This window comes from Myotis daubentonii, chromosome 13, assembly GCF_963259705.1.
Source record: "Myotis daubentonii chromosome 13, mMyoDau2.1, whole genome shotgun sequence".
Classification (NCBI taxonomy): Eukaryota; Metazoa; Chordata; class Mammalia; order Chiroptera; family Vespertilionidae; genus Myotis; species Myotis daubentonii.
The window spans coordinates 14,354,043-14,373,812 of NC_081852.1; the positions used below are offsets into that span (position 1 = coordinate 14,354,043).

The following is a 19,770-nucleotide window of genomic DNA, read 5'->3' on the forward strand; positions in this document are numbered from 1 at the left end:
CCTGGGCCTAGGAGGAGCAGCACCTGCAGGTCAGCCCCTGCATTCCTTCAGATTCTGCAGGTGTAGACATTCCACCCCCACACTCCTCAGTCCAGTGGTGACCCAGGAGGCGGGTGTGCACATCCCTGTTTCACAGGTGAGGCAACAGGGCTGCCAGAGCTGGAGGGGTGGTTAAGCCAAGAACTGTCTGGTTTCCATGCAGTGCACCTTCCCTGCCCCGAGACTGAGGATTTAGAGCACGGGGTCTGCCAGCTTTTATCCTGGATCATGGACTCCTGGCTTTCCCCTTCCTAGGACCAAACTTTATATCAGAAATGATCCGTGACATGAGTCACCAGGGAAATGCAGATCAAACCCAAGAGATATCATCTCACCCCTCCTAGAATGGCAACTATAAAAAACACAAAAGCTCACAAGTGTTGGTGAGGATGTGAAGAAGAAGATCCCCTATGCACTGTTGGTGGGATTGTAAATTGGTGCAGCCACTACGGGGACCAATATGCAGTTTCCATAAGACATTAAAAAGATAATTTAGCCCTAACCGGTTTGGCTCAGTGGATAGAGCGTCGGCCTGTGGACTGAGGGGGCCCAGGTTCGATTCTGGTCAAGGGCATGTACCTTGGTTGTGGGCACATCTCCAGTAGTGGGTGTGCAAGAGGCAGCTGATCGATGTTTCTCTCTCATCGATGTTTCTAACTCTCTATCCCTCTTCCTTCATCTCTGTAAAAAATCAATAAAAAATATATTTTTAAAAATAATAATTTTTGAAAAAAGTATGATCCAGCAATACCACATCTGGGTTATATCCATGGGAAATAAAACACTAATTTGAAAGATATCTCTACTCTCATGTTCATTGCAACATTTTTTACAGTAGCCAAGAGATGGAAACAACCTAATAGTGTCCATAATGGGCGAATGGATAAAAATGTCACACACACACACACACACACACACACACACACACTGGAATATTATTTAGCAGCAAAAAAATCATACCATTTGCCACAACAGGAATGGATCTTGAAGGAATTATGCTAAGTGCCATAAGTCATACAAATTAAGACAGATACAGTATGATCTCACTTATATCTGGATTCTAAGAAACAAAATAAAGAACCTGAACTCATAACTGCGGAGATCAGAGTATTGGTGGTTGCCTAAGATGGGAGCTGGGTGGTGGGAAAAACAGGTGAAGGTCAAAAGCTACAAACGTCCAGTTATAAAATAAGAGCTCCCTTTCCTCCTCTCCATAGTGTATTTAAGTAAATCCTTTTGATCAGGCCTGAGTGTGGGGCCACAGAGCCTCATCTTTGCCAACCTCTAATGCAGTAGAATTTAGTTAAATATTTCACACACTGCACAGAAATCATTCAACAATAATGACCAACTATAAGTGCTGCAACTTAGTTCCACGGGGCCCTGAAGACCAGGCATTTACCCACAATTTGCTCCATTGTTTGGGTGAGAGGAATCAGAAGATCCTAAGGGAGGAATCCTGACAGCTAGGGGAGGGGCATAACACCTCAGGGCTCAGAGCAGCCTGTCATTTGCCAACTGGTAACGAGGTGCTCTAGGTGGACTGAATGTCTAGGGGACTTCTCCCCAAGGAGGTGGGTTTCCATTTCCAGGGCTTCCACGGCAGAAGATCCAGAGTTGCTGAGTTGGTTGCAATTCCAGTGGCCACCCATGCCCACCAGGACAAGCCCATGGTCCCAGCTCTACCTGGATTCCCCTTCTCGCCCCGGGGGCCCTCTCTCCCATCGCGTCCATCACGACCAGGCAGGCCATTCTCCACAGGGCTCCAGGTGACTAGGGTGCCATCATCAATCAAAGCTTTCCGGGAAAGGGTCTTCACATCTGCTCCCCATGACCCTCGAGGCTGTGTGAGCAGGACCAGCACGGAGAGGAGAAGAAGCATGGCCTTCAGGGGTGGACAGAAAGAGAAAGGATGTGCTCTTAGTTTCAAAACACGGGTTAGTGCTTAGCCCAGTGCCCGGAAGTCAGAGAGGCACTTTCCTACTGCCTTGCCCCTTCTGTGGGATCAGGAGCAGCAGGACTCTGAAAGCAACTTAGGACAAGGCAGCCATACAGCCTGGCCTGGGAGGGCATGAGTTACCCAGCTGAACTCTGACATGGCTATCAGCAACATCTACCTCTTCTCAGATGCCCCGTTTTGTCCCTTCTAGTGACTTCCCTTGCACTGCCATCGGCACAGCTAGGATGAGAACTCCTCACTGAGGCCACCTGTCACATCAGGAAGGACTCACGAAGTGCCTTTGGGCAGGACAGTTCCCCTCTTTGAACCTCCATCTCCCTCTCTGTATCAGCAAGGTGGCTGGGCAAACCCATTTCCTGTCACTTGTAGCCTTGGATGGACCAGCACTGGTGGTTTCAGTGCTTGTCTGGAAAGAGCCAGAATGCTCAGTGACATGTGTCCTAACACAAGATGGGTACACGGCTACATGTTTGCCAGGTGGCCTGCCATTCCTGGACTAGACGCTGTCTCCATGAAGAAAGTTCCAGATGGAACCCAGATAAAGTTCTCAGAATAGCTGGGAAGACCCTGGGATGCCTAGAGTGCTGCCCCTCCACCTGGGACGACTTGGGAGAGGGGCCTCGTGGAGGAGGGCATGTGAGGTGAGCTCCGTCAGAGAAAGGGGGGTTTTAGTTGGAGAAAAAGCAGATGTTTAATAGGGTGTCCACTGACATGTGAGAGGGATTCCGCAGCTAAGAGAGGTCAGGGTGGGTGCAGGACCTGGTCACTCCCAATGATGGGCTTCTTTCCTCTTGAGAGAAACTGTAAAGTTAGGAGCCAGGAAAGGGCCCATGGGAGTGGCAGAGGCTGGGAACAAGCCTGAGGGACAGAGCAAAGGAGAAGGGATCGCCAGGCAGCCTGAGGGGGAGGCAGTGGAGGGCCTTCCTGGCCACAGAAGTGCTTTCTTCTCCACTTGCTGGTGGTTCTGGGCTGCGGAGGACCCTGTTGGCACCAGTTCTTTCTCATTCTGAGTTTACCACTTCCTCGGGCATCATGGGAGTCTCTAAACACCAGGCAAGCTCACAGGCCAGCAGCGTGGCCCTTGCTGGGGCAGAGGCTCAGCCACAAGCACCAAAGGATCCAGCCAGAGCCAGGGCATTGCCCCCTGGTGTGCTGCTGCCACAATTCAAGGGCCCTGTGCCCACATCTGGGGAAGAATGAAAAGCAACAGGCATTTTGCCCAATAGCTCAAGATGGCACAGAGGGCACCACAGCTCACTGTAGCAGAAAGGGCCTGGGCAGGAGCCCCCTAACAGGGTTGGAGACCTAGGACTTGGTTGAGGACCCCTCCCTGGGCCTATAGAGGTATTTGGCAGAGCCACATCCCCTTAAACCAACATAATAATGTTCACTTTATGCCTCAATGTCAGACTAAAGTATTATTGAAAAATGACACCCCTAAAAATTAATTGAAAATCAGTAAACTTGTCCAGTGGGTGTATTTCTAAAATAAAATATGAAGCTAAGAGAAAATCATGTTTATCCATGTCCAACGGGCAGTTGGTACAGGATGGACTTTGATCCCGGGCCTGAGAAGGCCGGGGCTGTTTCTCCTCCACCACCTTCTTTTCTGAAGAAATCAGGGATAGAAAGAGCCAAGCGAGAAGTTGAAATTTCATTCCCACCTCAGGCTTCCTGACAGTGGCATCTGGGGTCCAGGTGAGTGTCATATCCCACTCACCTACCCTCCCCCAGCCCAGAAGGCTAATCTCCCACTGAGCAAAGGAAGCAGAGTGAGGGCCAGAGGACGGTCCTTCTTCCCCCACTACGTTGCCCTCTCACGCCCACACCCACACCCACACCCACAACTCCCAGAGCAGAAGAGCTACATAGACCCTGTCTTCCTCAACACCAGTACATTAGAGCATCCCAAATGGGCAGGGGGACATTCTCTGGACACAGAGAAAACCAAAAGAGAGGCCGGCATTGACACTCACCATTGCTTCCTCGAGGGTCAGGGTCTCCAGGCAAATGATCACTTCCTTGGCCCACAGGCTCGGGCTATTTATGCTGAGCCACCAGGTGTTGGTCTTCTAAGAACTCTTTGGGAGAATTTTCTTCCTTGTTGACTCACTGATTCTCACCCCACCTTGGTTCTGGAAACTTTCCCAACACCACACACATGTCCCTTAGAGTTTACAGAGCACCCTCAGTCCATGGCCTCATCTGCACCTCACTGATCCCTGTGCGTTCAGCGGCATCATCAGTGTCTGGGTTTTACAGATTTCCACGAATCTGAGTTCCAGAGAAGACCAAAGCCAGGGAAGCAGAGTGAGGGGCAGATGAGGAAGCAAGTTGCACCATAACCTACAAGTATTGCAAAAGCATATTTATTTGCATATTTCAAGAGCAGGGCTTGTTGTACCAACTTCTCTTTGGCCTTCACCTCAACATTACTGCCCAGAGAGTGGGAAAGATCTGGAAGCTTCTTGGCATTTCTGGGCAGGGGAGGAGGAGCTAGAGGGGTTGCAGAGGCTGCAGCATTCTGTGAGGACAGTGGCTGGGGAGCTGCCACCTGCAGGGGTCACTCTTTTGCTTCCTGTTCTAGATGTTGGAGAGCCCCTCACTTGCTTTCTATGGGATGGAGTCCTTACATCCTTGCCTTCATCTCTCCACTTCCTTAGCTGGTGTTTCCCCTGTGTATTGTTCTAGGAAGCAGTTTGGACCCGTGGGCCCCTGATACACTATTGCGGGCATCCCACAGGAAACTCTGACTTCCAGTGGCCATGGGGCAGTTGCCTGACCTACTGCTGTTGCTGTCATCTCCACCCCCTTCTAGATCCCTGTGGCTTCATCTCTTGCATCAAGCCTTTGCCTAGGTCCACACACTAGCTGCCTATGCCCGCAGTGGTCTCCTTTGGCCACTCCATTGGTGGTGCCGACTGCTCTTGGGTGTTATTGCTGCTGTGGCATCCCCTGTGTGTTGTAGAGGCTCTAATGCCAGTTTCCTCGGCTGGTAGGAGAGGGTCTTGTTTCCCATAATGCAATTTTTTTGAAGCAGGATCCCATAGTAGAGCCACTTGTGCCCAAATGATAAAACTCTTTGATTATTAACATCCCCATCTTAGGATGCTCGTGTGCCTCCCAGAGATCTGGATCAGCATGGAGGCTTAACTGAACTGAACCATTGCTCTCCACTCCCCACACAGCCTACCTGACAAGTCTGATCCTGGTTGCTAGACAAACTCCTATTAATTTCAGACTTTTATTTCAGAAGCCCTATATGTTTTCTCTGTTTGCAACTTAGCTTCTATTAACTGCTACCTCCTAGCCTATTAAGAACTCCTTCTCATTGCCCTGGCATCCCCCTATAACACAGACTGTAGTGTTTCCTTCATCTAACTCCACATTAAAACGGCATCTAATTTTATTTATGATCCAGCCCAGACACTCTTGTTACAATGATAACCTTCACCTTCCCAGTTACACCACCACAGGTGAGAAGAGTCGGATCTCAAATGATGATCACAATGGCTTTCATGACTAATAACTAGTCAGAAATGAAGTTGCCTATAGTCCCATAGCTGATATCAAGAATACACTGAAAAAAAATTTAAAATAGGCTGGAAGAAGCAGAGAAGAGAATCAGTGATTTTTTTTAATTTTTTAAAATAATTTTTATTTCTTGAAGTATTACAAAGCGTATTACATATGTCTCCTTCCCCCGCTCCTTGACATTCTCCCGGCCTCCCCTACCCACCTAGTGTCTTGTGTCCATTGGTTATTCTTATATACATGCATATAAGTCCTTCGGTTGATCTCTTAACCCACCCCGCCAAACCCTTCCCAGGCCTCCCACTGTAGTTTGACAGTCTGTTCAATGCTGCTCTGCCAATGCATCTATCCCTGTTAATCAGTCTATACTGGTCCCCGTTATCTGTTTCAACCTCACCAGGGCTGTCCCAACCTCACCGGGGCCGTTTTGTCCTCACCAGGGCCATCCCGACCTCACCGGGGCCATCCCTATCTCACCAGGGCTGTTTCAACTTCACCGGGGCCATCCCGACCTCACAGGGGCCGTCTCGACCTCGCCAGGGTTCATAGCAGCATTATTCACGGTGGCCAAGACGTGGAGACAACCCAAGTGTCCTTCGATAGAGGATTGGATAAAGATGTGGTACATATATACTATGGATACTGCTCAGCCATAGGAAAAATTGAAATACTGCCATTTGTGATAACATGAATTGATCTTGAGAATATTATTCTATGCAAAAAATGTCAATCAGGCCTGTTCGGCATGGCTCAGTGGTTAAGTGTTGACCTATAAACCAGGAGGTCACAGTTCAATTCTCGGTCATGGCACGAGCCCAGATTGCGGGCTCAATCCCCAGAGTGGGCTGTGTAAGGGCAGCCGATCAATGATTCTTTCTCATCATTAATGTTTCTATCTCTTTCTCTTCCTCTCCCTTCCTCTCTGAAATCAATAAAAATACATTAAAAAAGAAAAAATGAAAGTTAGAGAAACCTAAGAACAATATGATTTAATTCAAATGTGAGATATGAAACTGAAACTCATAGACACAGACAACACTATGGTGATTACCAGACAAAAGGAGGTGGAGGGTAGTAGAGGGGAAAAAAAACAAAAGCCAAATGTATGGCAATGGAGATGATTTGATGAAATTTTGTGGGCACACAATGCAATGTAAAGATCATGTATCATAGAAATATACATTGCAAACCTATATGATCCTATTAACCAATGTTACAAAAATAAATTTAATACAATAATTAAATAGATAAATTTCAAAAGAAAGAAAGATGAACTTGCCTGAGGTCCAACTCTAAGAAGAGGAATATGCCCAGAGGAACACAGAGCAGGTGAAAGCACGATTTTTAATTGGGGAAGTCAATGGCTGAGGTGCAGGCAGAGGGAGTTTCTGATTGATTCCAGCATAGATCACGCCTCCCCAACCAAAATGAAGGATAAGCACCAGGAACAGCCTTGATGGGCAGATGACCTCATGGGGGCCTGTGAGTCCGGCCTGTAGATGGGTCCTGGCTGCTGCTAGGAGTTAGAGGCCTGGAGAGCTCAGCCAGCATCTGGGCAGCACTGGGTGTTCTGAGGAAGGAGAGGCGACATGTGCGGAGCTGGAAGTGTTGAAGGAGTTTGGAGACTAAGAGAGAAACCAAAGTAAGGTTCGGCCTAAACTCATTTATCTGCTGCTTTTTTCCCTCCCCCAATAATCCAAAGTTCACATGAGCTGTTTTTTATTTTATTTTTTCTCTCAGTACCTTGAATTCACACCAGGTGGCAACCTTCCCTGTGCCTCCTCTATCAAGCTGCTTCCAGAAAACATTTCCAGCAGACTTTCAATTCCTTGTTTTAATTCTTTTCTCAACTCCAGTCACTAGAGCCTCTGTGCCTACTCCATTATTTCAATCTCATTGGCAAAGGTCAACAAAGGCCCTAAGTTGCCAGCCTTATGGTTAATCTTCCTCCCTACGTCATCAAAGCTTTTTTAAAAATCTCTCTTACTTCAGATTCTTATTTTCAGCTTAGCTTCACGGCATACCCCCCGAGTCCTTTATGCTTTGGGAAGACCCCATAACAGGCACCAGTGTGCGGTGTGTGAGCTCGCACCCTGCGGCTCTGAGGAGGGCCGTCTGGGAGTGGACCGTGGACCTTGGGGGCCTGGTGCGTGTGTGAGCCCAGACTGCAGACTGCAGGGACACAGCTGGCATCTGATGTCACACAGTGTGCACACAGGTACACCCCACCCCTGCCCACACCTGCTTGCTTTGTTTTCTGGACTCTCTATAACCATGAGCTGTGAAAGCCTATGATGCGGAAAATTTCACCAGCAGGCCACACTGGTGTCCACATAGGTCTAATAAACCCAGGTCCTTCCCAGCCAGTCCTCTAGTTTATTTCTTTAAAACCAGCAGGCAAGTCCTAGCTGGTTTGGCTCAGTGGATAGGGCTTAGATCCCAGGCTGGATTCCTGGTCAGAGCACATGCCCGGGGTGTGGGCTCGATCCCCAGTAGGGGACAGGCAGGAGGAAGCCAATCAATAATTCTCTCTCATCGTTGATGTTTCTATCTCTCTCTCTTGCTCTCTGAAATCATAAAAAAAAAAAAAATCAGCAAGCAACACACTGATGTTTTTCTCAGACCTTAGCTCTTTGCAAACACGTCGCGTAGTCCAGTCAGTAGAGGCAGGACGGGAGGTGGTGTGAATGTAGTGGGGAAATCCTAGGTGGTAATCCTAATTGACAATTGTGAACCACCTACAAAACACCAATAGGACTATTTTTGGTCCTGGATTCAGTGGTGTGATTCTGGCAAATGAAAGGAAAATAAAGAAAATGGGTCTCTTGCCTGGCCACAGGGGCCACAGGGGCCATCCCTACCTCACTGGGGCCATCCCTACCTCGCCGGTTGAACATAATCCCATGAACTGAAAGATCACCAGTTCAGTTCCTCATCAGGGCACATGCCTGGGTTGCAGGCTCCATCCCCAGTAGGGGGTGTGCAGGAGTTAGCCAATTGATGTTTCTCTCTCTCTCCCTTTCCCTTCCGCTCTCTTTCTAAATTCAATAAAAACATATTTTAAAAAGTAAATGGGTCTTTTAAACCCCCAAAATTCTTCTGGGGGCCCTGAGGAAGCTGTGGTTCCGGGGACAGTGCAGGAATTGGTGCCTCCCCCAAACTCTGTGTGGGCAGCAGGAGCAGTAGGGGTGACTGCCCCACCCCACTGGGAGAGGCAAAAACTGACACTTTTAAACCTGAAGTGGTGGAAGGTGTCCAAGCCTAATACCCTCCCTCATCTCCAGCCTTTTTAAAAGTTGGCAAGGACACTAGGGAATTAAGCAACACACTAAAGGAATGCAATAATCACCAAGAATCCAAATGGTTGTTTAAGGTTAGTGAAGTTCTTTCAAAGTTATTAACATAAAATACATGTTTGTTTTGCCTGGGTTTACAAAACAAAGTTCATGTTATTTATCTGTGTTACAAAATTTGTCAAGAAAATGGCTTGGGTAATAATTAACTTTAAAATCTCATATTTGGTAAGAGCAAATAAATTTGAAGCTGTGAATGAATATATTTTGTACTTTATTTGAAGTATGTCACTTGAAAATGTGAGTCTACTTGCCAATGAAAAACACCTATTTCTAGAAGTTGTAAAATGTATTCATAAATTTGTCAATCCAAAAATATGCTAATTACTTGCTTTTAGATGTCACTACGAGTTAACTTTTCTAAGAATTAAGAATTCTAATTCAGTTGGAAAAAAGTATATGGTTTTGTAGAGGCCTTAGGAGCTCAGCCAGTACATTATGTACATGAAACCATAATATCGTTTCCTGCGTATTACACATGACAGTAGTTAATGTGTAAGTTGTCTGTCTCCTTAGCAGCCTGGGAGAAACTCAGAGTCAAAGCTGGTGTGTCTGTGTCCCGAGCACAGGGGCCAGCACACCAGAGGTGGTAGCGGATGTTGGCTACACAGGATGAGATGCAATTCTTTCCCTCACTCCCTCCACTACCAGGTGAGGACCATGCTGTGGTTTGTATCACTTCCCACCCTTCTGTGTGTGGTGACAGTGTCCTTCTCAGAACCCACAACCTGTGAAGATGCCCAGAAGGCCTGCTCAGTGATTGCCTGTGGCATCCCGGTCACCAAGGGCACCCCAGGCAGAGATGGACGAGACGGAGCCAAGGGGGAAAAGGAGAACCAGGTACCCAGGCTGGTCTGACTTCTTGATTCTTTACTCCCCAGAGGGATCTGGGACAGAGCCATGAGCAGGCTCCCCTTACATTATGATGGGCATGAATCACTCAGGATAATTCCTGTACATTGTCATTTTCTCCTAAACAAAAACACTGCTGTGACCTGGTTCCCACCTTTCAACGGGGGAATCAGTGGTGTGTGGTTGTCTGTAAGAGGCGGTATCTGCAGCCCGGGCAGCTGGCGCTGGAGGCAGGTGGTTTCTACAGTCAAAGAATCTAGTGCTGAGGTTTTGGAGGAAGAGAATGAGAGACAGACACTGGGTCACATGTCCTTCATCTTCCAACAGGGCAGGGGCTCCGAGGCCTGCAGGGCCCTCCAGGGAAACTGGGGCCTCCAGGAAGTAGAGGGGCTCCTGGGCCGCAAGGAGTGAAGGGCCAAAAAGGAGATCGTGGAGACAGCACTCTCACTCCCCCCAGTCCTACTTGGGGCCTGAAGGGATTCCCATAGGCGCCTGAGAACAGACTTGCAACCCCTCAGTGGCCCCTGCAGATGGACCAGCTCCCTCAGCTGGAGCACCAATGCCAGGCTCCAGGATGCCCAGGAGGAAACATGTCCCTACGGGTGTTGGGTAAGTTTGTTGTCACAAGAGTGGCATGAAGATGGTCTGTTTCATAAGATCCCTGGTGCAATAGAGTAATGCATAGAGTAACTAAATAAATTCATCCAAAGGGAAATAAAGTAATTAGTAACAACAAAATAAAAGTGATGTCCTCACACAAATATTTGCCCACTGGCCCAACACAATTATAAGAATACTAGTGATCCCACCATGCCACAGGACACCCCAAGTCCCACTGGGCTGGGAGACACAGAGTCAAGACCCCACCCACCCGCCCAAACCTTGGCTTGCACACAGCCTCCTGGTGACCAGTCTTTCTTCGTGACAGCATCCTGGCCAAGGGGTTTTTATACTAGAGATTAAAGAGCCTGGAATAAGAAATGAAAGCATGGTTAAGAAAATTTTTCAAAACGGAGACTCAGTTAGGTCTTTTCCTATAAATGAGTGTAATATTACAGTATTTAAGCAGTATGTGAAGGATCCAGAACTAGAGTTTGAAAGTTACTGTTATTGCTAGTGTTATTCCTAATTTCAGAGTTACCGTTCATAAAAGTTATGAATAATGTCTGAGAAGGAATACAGTTATGTTTTGTTTTCTCTCTTCCCTTTGTTTTCTTATTTTTCTAGAAAAAGCATACTTTTTTCCCCCTAAAATATACTCTGTTCTTGAATTTAGGGTCTTTTTATCAATATATGCCCTTCTGCCGTTACGTTGCAGTTACGGAGACTAAGCTGGCTAACTTAGAGAGAGAGCTGAGGAGCCTGGAGGCGGAACTGGACCGCATCAAAAATGTAAGCCTCTTCCTGCCCCACTGGGTTCCTGCTCTCCCCTTGTCCTTGAGTGCTCTGGGCTTTCAGGAGGTGGAATAGAACTAACAATTGTGAACACGGATTATATACCAGGGCCTGTGATAGGTTGGCATTTTCCCATAACATGGTTTCATTCTGTCCTCTCAACACTGCTGTTTGTGAACATTACGCTTGTTCAATTTACAAGTGAGAGAAAATAGGTCCAGGATTTACAGATAATTCATTCACCATCACCCAGGTGGGAAGCAGCAAAGAAAAGCTTGCATGGAGGTCTGCTGCCTCCAAATCCTTTCTTCTTCCTCAGCATCCACTGTTCTCAGATGGCTGTCCCTGCACCTTTCTATCCTGGTATCTAACCCTGGCAGCAGGGCCCATGCCTGTTTCCCTGTCCACCTGTACTGGGGTAGTTTGTGCCAGGGGACTGTCTCCAGGACAGGCGCCCCCAGGAGAGGTCGGGTTCTGCCAGGACCTTCCCTAGGCTGAGGAGCTCCTCCTCACTAGGACCTCACCTGAGGGGGTTGCACATGGGCTCCTTTTCAGAGTCCTGATTCCCCAACAAGGGCGTGGTCACCTACTGGCCTGAGCTCCAGGCCAAGTCAATCCCACCCATCCTTTGTGATTTCAGTGCTAACCTTCTCCTTGGGCAAGAAATCTGGAAAGAAGCTCTCTGTGACCAGAGGTGAAAAGATGCCTTTTTCCAAAGTGAAGGCTCTGTGTGCTGAGCTCCAGGCCACCGTGGCCACCCCCAAGAACGCCAAGGAAAACAAAGCCATCATGGACGTGGCCAATGGCCATGCCTTCCTGGGCATCATAGATGAAGCGACGGAAGGCCAGTTTGTGTATGTGACAGGAGGGAGGTTGACCTATAGCAACTGGAAGAAGGATGAGCCTAATGACTTTGGCTCAGGGGAGGACTGTGTGATCCTTCTAAAGGATGGGCTCTGGAATGATGTCTCCTGCTCTTCCTCCTTCGTGGCCGTCTGTGAATTCCCAGCCTGAAGAGGCGGTTCCTTCAAACCCTTCTTGGCTCGGCTGAGCTCTCTGCTGCCCTAAAAGAAAATTCCGTGATGTTTTTCTCATGCCCAGTGTTGACTCATTCTTTGGTGGGGATGGGAGGAAAATGAAAGGATGGAATTGATTATGGGATTAGGGAGTGAAAAGAGGCTGACATGAGGGTTTCTGGTCCAGTTCTTGGCAGAGGACACCCACTGTCTTGCCTAAGAGCATAGCACTGGGTCACAGTCAAACCATGGAAAGGGTCCAGTCTAGCCCTGTCCTTTCTCAGTGAGGACACTGTGGCCTGTCACATGGACCCATGGAGGGCCACATCTGTGTCAGTCAGCTTCGAATTTTGGCATCCAAGAGATCCAATTCCTTTTGTCCAAGTGCTGCCACCACTTGAAGCCCTTGATCTCTCCCCATGGCTAGCCCAGAGCTATCTGTGACATGGATATGTCTTTAGTTGCTCATGTGCTGCACCAGAAAACCCTTCACCGACTGTAACACCTCGCAATATTAAATGTCCATGTTAGAAATCCAAACCTGTAGAGAATGTTTGTAAAAGTTTATCTGAACTGAGCAGAGGATACACCAGGAAGCCAGACCACAGCCTGAGAAAATGCTTCTCAGAATGACAGTTTGTAGCTTCCTTTGAGCACTTGGAATTGAGGAGGGAGCTAAGGGAGAAAACTGAAGATGGAGGAAAGCCAGGCAGGAAATGGATTGCAGGGTAGGTGACGAGATTCCATGATCTCTTGAGGGTGGTTTCTCTTGAGGGCTCTGAAAAGAGGCAGTTCAAAGGTGTAAGGGAGAAAACTGAAGATGGAGGAAAGCCAGGCAGGAAATGGATTGCAGGGTAGGTGACGAGATTCCATGATCTCTTGAGGGTGGTTTCTCTTGAGGGCTCTGAAAAGAGGCAGTTCAAAGGTGTGTTAACCCTTTTACTGAAAATACTAGATGCCTGGAGTGTGACTACTCACTGTGACCTGCCCAGTTAGAAATCTGTGATCAGATCACCCTGTGAGATTACAGTCCATGGAACCCCTTTTGCTTCCACACCAACATGGCACCATGATTAGTCCCAGGAATCCCCAAGTGGCTGTGGCCTCCTTATAGCCACCAGGGCAATCTTGAGGACAAAGGACAGCCTTTCCTCCCAGCGTACTTTTAGGACTGATTTGATATGGCCCCTGCCAGCATCACTGTGGGGACAAAAGGACAGGCAGACTCCTGACCTCCCTCTTCACAGGGCACCATCAGTCTCAGTCTGTCCGTGTTCAGCGTTCCCTTCCTCTGGGGACATCCTCATCCCATTATAGGTCAATGGGTCCACTATTAGTAGACACAAGAGGAAAAACTCCCCAATGGTGAGTTTCACACCCTGTGGGTCAAATGGTGCAGCGTCAACCAGTAGGCCAACCAAGCCCCCTCTGAGCAGGATTCTGACACTGTGGGCACACAGGCCTGCTCATGACCATGCATGTTAGTAGCAATCTCAGGGTCGGTAGAGCTGAGATGTTGCAGAACCCATGCAGCCAACTGGGGAGAGAGTGAATTGCAGCTCCACTTTGAGGCCATTCTCCAAATAAGATTGAAATATAGTTCATGAATGTCCCAAAGGCCACTTATAAAATGTTTTTATTAAAATTAGTTTTCTATTCTATTTTTCTTTGTATCTGAACTACCAGAGAGAGCACCATAAACTTAGGACGTGCTTGATGAGTATTGAATGGGTACACCCCCCAAAATTCCCACATGGATGGATGAATTGGATCTGACAAGTGAATGTAGAGAGAGGCCTTTCCCAGGTGCCCTCCTTCTACAGGACTGTAGGGCAGGGGTGAGAGGTGGCCTGGGAAATGCTGAAGGCTGGTAAAGTAGGGGTGACAGGGCAGGATCTGGTCTCTAGCACACTGGGACTGTCACATCATCGGATTTTCAATCCCAGGAGACTCTCCTTCAAGCACTGCACTTGGGTGCAATGCCAAGAGTAATTTTGTCATGTTGAGCAGAACAGTTCTCTATTTTCAATTAAAGTCCATTCTGCTTACCAGAGGAGTAGGAGACTATTTCAAATTTAGAGGCACCTATCAAACCATACATCAAGGAAAATAGAAAAAGGAAAGAACAGAAACTGTTAAGAAAAAAGTAAGATACACATATGATGATTCACCAAAGAAGGATTACTGCCACCAAGCATGAAAGTTAAGGCCTAAATTTTCTCACAGCCAAGAAAACAAGTAGAAAACAGACTGGTAAGCATTATATAATACTTTTTGTTTTCTGTAAGGGGTAGTGGGATTATGCTCTGCCCTGAGGGGAATGTCTTCATGTTTATACTGTGCATAAAGGACAGTATCCTATCTAATAAAAGAGAAACATGGTAATTAGCGTGCGACCGCTACCTTTCCCATTGGCTAATCAGGGCAATATGCAAATTAACTGCCAGCCATGATGGCGGCCGGAAGCAAGGCAGCTTGAAGGGAACATGAGGCTTGCTTGCTTCAGTGACAGAGGACTCCAACGTTCCCCACCTGCCACTGCCGGCCTCTGAGCTGCAACTCTAAGCAACTATGTTACAAATATAGAAGCTAAACAAAAGCCCAGAAACCTGCTTTAGTCTGCCAGGCTTCAGCCAGCAGGATCTCAACATTGTTTCAAATACAGAAGGTAAACAAAGGCCAGAAACCTGCTTTCAGCAGCGGAGGCCTAAGAGCCGGAGCCAAGCCTCAAAGCTAAAGCTGGCCCAGAATAAAAAAAAAAGAAAAAAAGGAGCGGTTGGGAGCTTCAGTCACCTGCCAGCCTGAAAACAGCCCTCAGCCCATCACCCAGACTGGCCAGGCACCCCAGTGGGGACCCCCACCCTGATCCAGGACACCCTTCAGGGCAAACCAGCCGGCCCTACCCGTGCACCAGGCCGCTATCCTATATAGTAAAAGGGTAACCTCCCAGCACTGGGATCAGTGTGACAGGGGCAGCGCCCAAACCCCCTGATGGCCCTTCGCCTCTGTGTGTGACAGAGGGCGGGGCCACAACCTCCCTATCCGCCCTGCTCTGTGTGTGACGGGGTAGAGCCATAACATCCCCATCGGCCCTGCCCTGAGTGTGACAGTGGCAGCGCCCCAACCCCCTGATCGGCCCTGCTCTGTGGGTGATTGAGGGTGGTGCCCCAACCCCCTGATCCGCCCTGCTCTGTGTGTGACAAGGGGTGGTGCCCCAACTCCCCTATCAGCCCTACTCTGTGAGTGACAGGGGGGAGCTCCTCAACCCCCTGATTGGCCCTGCTCTGTGCGTGACAGGGGGGTGCTTCCCAAACTCCTGATGGGCCCTGCTCTGTGCGTTACAGGGGGTGGCGCCGCAACCTCCCCATCGACCCTGCCTTGAGTGTGACAGGGGGTGGTGCCCCAACCCCCCAATCGGCCCTACCCTGAGCATGATTGAGGGTGGCATCGCAACCTCCCAATCCGCCCTGCTCTGTGCATGACAGGGGGCAGCACCCCAACTCCCCAATAGGCCCTGCTCTGAGCCTGAGCAGGGGCTGCACCTAGGGATTGGGCCTGCCCTCTGCCACCCGGGAGCAGGCCTAAGCCAGCAGATTGTTATCTCCCGAGGGGTCCCAGACTACGCGAGGGCACAGGCTGGACTGAGGGAAACCCTCCTCCCCCTGAGTGCACAAATTTTTGTGCACCGGGCCTCTAGTCTTTAGATATAAAATTGTAGAAGACAGTCATGTACTTCACATGGATTGGTTCCCAGTATGTAATGGTTGCCCCCTGGTCAGGGAAACAGTAAAAATCTACAGGATAAGCTCAGATTCTTCCATTCCCCTTCCAGCCTTCTTCTCTGCCTGTTCTTTCCCTGACCTTGCACCTGATCTTCTTTTGAGAGCTCCTCTCTCTAAATGCATCTGCCTGCCACCATTCTGCCTCAATGTAGGATTAAGGCCACCACATCCTTGAAATTAACTTCCCATGGTCACACAGATTCAGATCCGCGGGGCCCATTTCAGGAGCAAACACTGCAGGATCTCAGAACTGTTTTCAGTTTTGTTACCTGCCATTGTGTCCAAAGTCACTGTGGCCTGAACACTAATCACCTGTTTCTCAAGTCCATAGAAACCCAGACGGAGTAAGTTAGAGTGGCGAGTCCACCTTGCTCTCAAGATGGGAACCTTGAATATAAAGTACATGTAAATCAACGGTCTCCTGAGGGAGTATAGACCCAGCCAGTGTGATTTGCTTCCGTAACCAGAGGGGAAACAGCTACCAAAGCTCCCAGCGTTCAAGGCCCGGCTCCAGCTGGGCTCTGCACCTGGAATTGCAGGGCCTCATTCCTGCAGGATCATCTTTCTGTGGAGCCCTAAGGCTCTGCTGTTCTCACTCTCAGCCATGCCCACGCCAGAGGATGCAGACTTGGGGTACTGGCTAATGGCCTGGCTTTCTCATTCCTCAGCCCTCCTTTGTGCCCCGGGCAACCTGCTTCCCTCTGTGTGGCCGTCAGAGATCCACCAGCGCCAGGTCACAGTCAGGGCTGGACTTCTATATGCAGGCGTCAGAGGGCCTCTGACCAGGAAGGTTGTTTGTCATAATCGCGTAACTGACCTGCGCATTAACCTGCCAAGAATCACAAATTCATACCCATTAACCAGGAAGAGACCCAATGTCATCATGGGGATGCCGGGAGTGAACTTTGCAAAGTGACGTTGTCTTTGTAACCCTGAGTGCCACCTCATGTGGCTCTTCAGAGGAGTGCCAGCAGAGCTACCTGGAAGGCTTGGCAGAGTCATAGGGTCAAGTTGGTCACACTCTGGTCCCAGTGCATCAAAAGCGCAGTACTTCACCATTGTGAGGTCCCTAGGCGATCCAGATGTTTGGCCAGTTTTGGAAACCACTGCTCAAGGAAATACAACCATCCTAGCAGCTCTATGCCTGCCTTTTACCTTCACAGGGAGACCCAGAAACCAGGGGGCCAGGGCTTCTCCATCCGTGTAGCCCTTCACAAGGTGAAGGGGGTCATGCTTAACTCCACAGTGTCAGATCCCAAATAACATTCCTTAATTGCTCATGTCCCACAAGGCACTGCGCAGGTGAAACCATTAGTGGGGAATTGTGCACATGAATTTAGGGTCTTTGTGCATATGTGAGTATGTGAGTTTCTGTACAGAAACCAGGAGACCCAGTGGTTGAAATTCCCAGCATCCTGCTGTTAGCAGCCTCAGCCCCTACCTCCCCACCCCCCACCCCCAGCCTATATCCAGGTGCCTTACTATGCACACCCCTCACGGAGCAGCTTTGGCTTGGGTTGGTGTCATGGGTTCTGAGTGAGGTACGTGCATGCTTGGTCATGGACAAAGTGTGCACAAGTGCCCTTGAGCTGAGCACCAGGACCCCTGGGCTCAACAGAGATTGGGTGGGTGATAACATGATCCCCCTCCTGCAGGTCCTGGCTCTTATTGTCACCATTGTCCTCCCCTTCAAAGCCTTTATCTGACCATTGAATGTAAGGCTACTCCAACCCCAGTCCCCATTACAACACCCAGGTTTATTTTCTTATTGGCAGTTGTGGACATCTGAAATCATCCTGACCATTTACTTGTTGGATTTTCTCAGTGTAGCAAAGTCATTAAAAGGACGCTGGAGCCCTGGCTGGTTTGGCTCAGTGCATAGAGTGTTGGCCTGCAGAGAGAAGGGTTCAAGGTTCCGTTCCAGTCAAGGGCACATGACTGGATTACAGGCTTGATTCCCTGTGGGGAGCATGCAGGAGGCAGCCAATCAATGATTCTCTCTCATCACTGATGTTTCTATCTCTCTCTCCCTCTCCCTTCCTCTCTGAAATCAATAAAAATATATATTTTTTTAAAAAGACACTGGAGCCAGACTGCCTGTGTTCACACCCCGTGCAGCTGAGGTCCTGAGCAAGTCACACACACTCTGGGCACTGGTTCTCTTCTTGGTAAACATGGGATATGAATAGTGCCCCCCTCACAGGGCTGTGAGGAATAAATGGACTGGCACAAGCATGGCAGCCAGAAGAGCACTGGCCCTGATGAATGCTGTGCAAGCATTCCTTCTTGGTGTTACTGTGATTAGTATGATCACCTGAGTCATACAATGAGGTCCAGGGCCCATATCAGGTCTGGGGACCACCTCACTCTCAATAACTGTTGAGTGAATAAATGAATAAACAAATAAACGAAGGAATTGCAGTCCTCCCCAAAATTGTGCAACCCCACAACTTCTCTGTAGCTTGACTCGGCTCCAAGCTGGAACCAAGAGGGAAGCTGTGAGACTCATTTTGGAATATGGCTCTGGGCACAGCTTCCTTTCTTGGGTAATTGGGTTTAGCTGGGCAGCAGGAGCAGTGGCTTCATGCTGCCCTCTGCTGGTGTCTCTAAGACAGGGCTAGCAAACTCAGAGAGCCAACATGGGAGCAGGATGAGAGGTGGGGCCCTTGTCTGCAGCTTCAGATGTTCCTGCTTTCTTCCCTTCTGCCCTGATTGCTATGCCCAGTTAGAATGCATTTCCTAAATGCCCCTCCGCTGTAGGGCCAGATCCAGACACACTCTCCTGGGGTCTTTCCCACATGTACAAAGGTTCAGGATTCTGGAAAAGAGGCTGTGCATAAATGAATGAAGAGACTAGAGAAGAAATATGAATCTGGAAGGCATTTCGGGGTGCCAGAGGGAAACTTACTTCTAGTGATTAAGCTCTAGGACCCCTGGCTTTCTATTCCCACATTTTGCCCTATAGCAAAGCACATATACAAATCAAAGGTAAGGTTTGGTAAATAACAAAGTATTATCAGGTTAGGGCAGTGGTCTGCAAACCGTGGCTCGTGAGCAACATGCAGCTCTTTGGCCCCTTGGGTGTGGCTCTTCCACAAAATACCACGTGCTGGCAACCAAGTACATACAGTGTGATTGAAACTTCGTGGCCCATGCGCACAAGTCGGTTTTCGGCCTGGGCGAGTCGATTTTGAAGAAGTGGCCTTAGAAGAAGTGGGGGGTGTTGGTTGGTCGGGTGACGGGAGACTCCACACAGGTGGGCCACAGGATACGCACCTTGGGGGAGGCGCCAAATAAAAACAGTACTTAAACTATATAGGTAGGTTAATAACAATGTACCTACCTATATAGTTTAAGTTTAAAAAATTTGGTTCTCAAAAGAAATTTCAATCATTGTACTGTTTATATTTGGCTCTGTTGACTAATGAGTTTGCTGACCACTGAGTTAGGGGAATTGCCCTCAGCTGTCTGGCAGAAGGCAATAATATATGCAGATCTACAGCCCTGCTGAATATAGAAGCCCATCAACCTTTTCAGGACTTATCACAGTTATTATGACCTGGTGGACTTAGCCCCCAGCATATCCCCCTTCTTTGATTTAATAAATTTAAAAATCAGGAGAGAACCAAGATGGCGGCATAGGTTAACGCCGGAGTTTGCTGCTTTGAACAACTACTTCAAAAGTGAAACCAAAAAACGGAAGGGACATCACCCAGAACCACAGGAATGCTGGCTGAGTGGAAGTCCTACAACTAGGAGGAAAGAGAAACGCATACGGACACTCAGAGGAGGCGCAGTGCTGAAGTCAAATTCTGAGGTGCGGAGGGCGCGGTTGTTGT

At 48.7% G+C, this 19,770-nt stretch overlaps 1 protein-coding gene and 1 long non-coding RNA gene across 3 annotated transcripts in view; one reads left to right on the top strand and one right to left on the bottom strand.

Annotated features, from left to right (window-relative positions):
- LOC132214781 (uncharacterized) overlaps window positions 1–11,161 on the top strand; it is a 43,981-nt gene extending 32,820 nt beyond the window's left edge. Inside the window, exon 3 of the long non-coding RNA XR_009448349.1 lies at window positions 11,057–11,161. This is a non-coding gene — a long non-coding RNA (uncharacterized LOC132214781). The remainder of the gene's footprint in view (window positions 1–11,056) is intronic.
- Window positions 1–19,770, bottom strand: part of LOC132214774 (pulmonary surfactant-associated protein D-like) — a 79,981-nt gene that overhangs the window by 4,255 nt on the left and 55,956 nt on the right. The window contains exons 1-2 of one of the 2 annotated variants that reach the window (XM_059662204.1): window positions 3,976–4,095; window positions 1,726–1,924 (exon numbers count right to left, since the gene is read on the bottom strand). The exons of the other annotated variant lie outside the window; for it this stretch is intronic. Of the exons in view, the coding sequence (XP_059518187.1) occupies window positions 1,726–1,924; window positions 3,976–3,978 (202 nt within the window). The 5' untranslated portion in view covers window positions 3,979–4,095. Of the gene's footprint in view, window positions 1–1,725; window positions 1,925–3,975; window positions 4,096–19,770 lie in introns of those variants that run through there. 2 annotated transcript variants of the gene reach the window in all.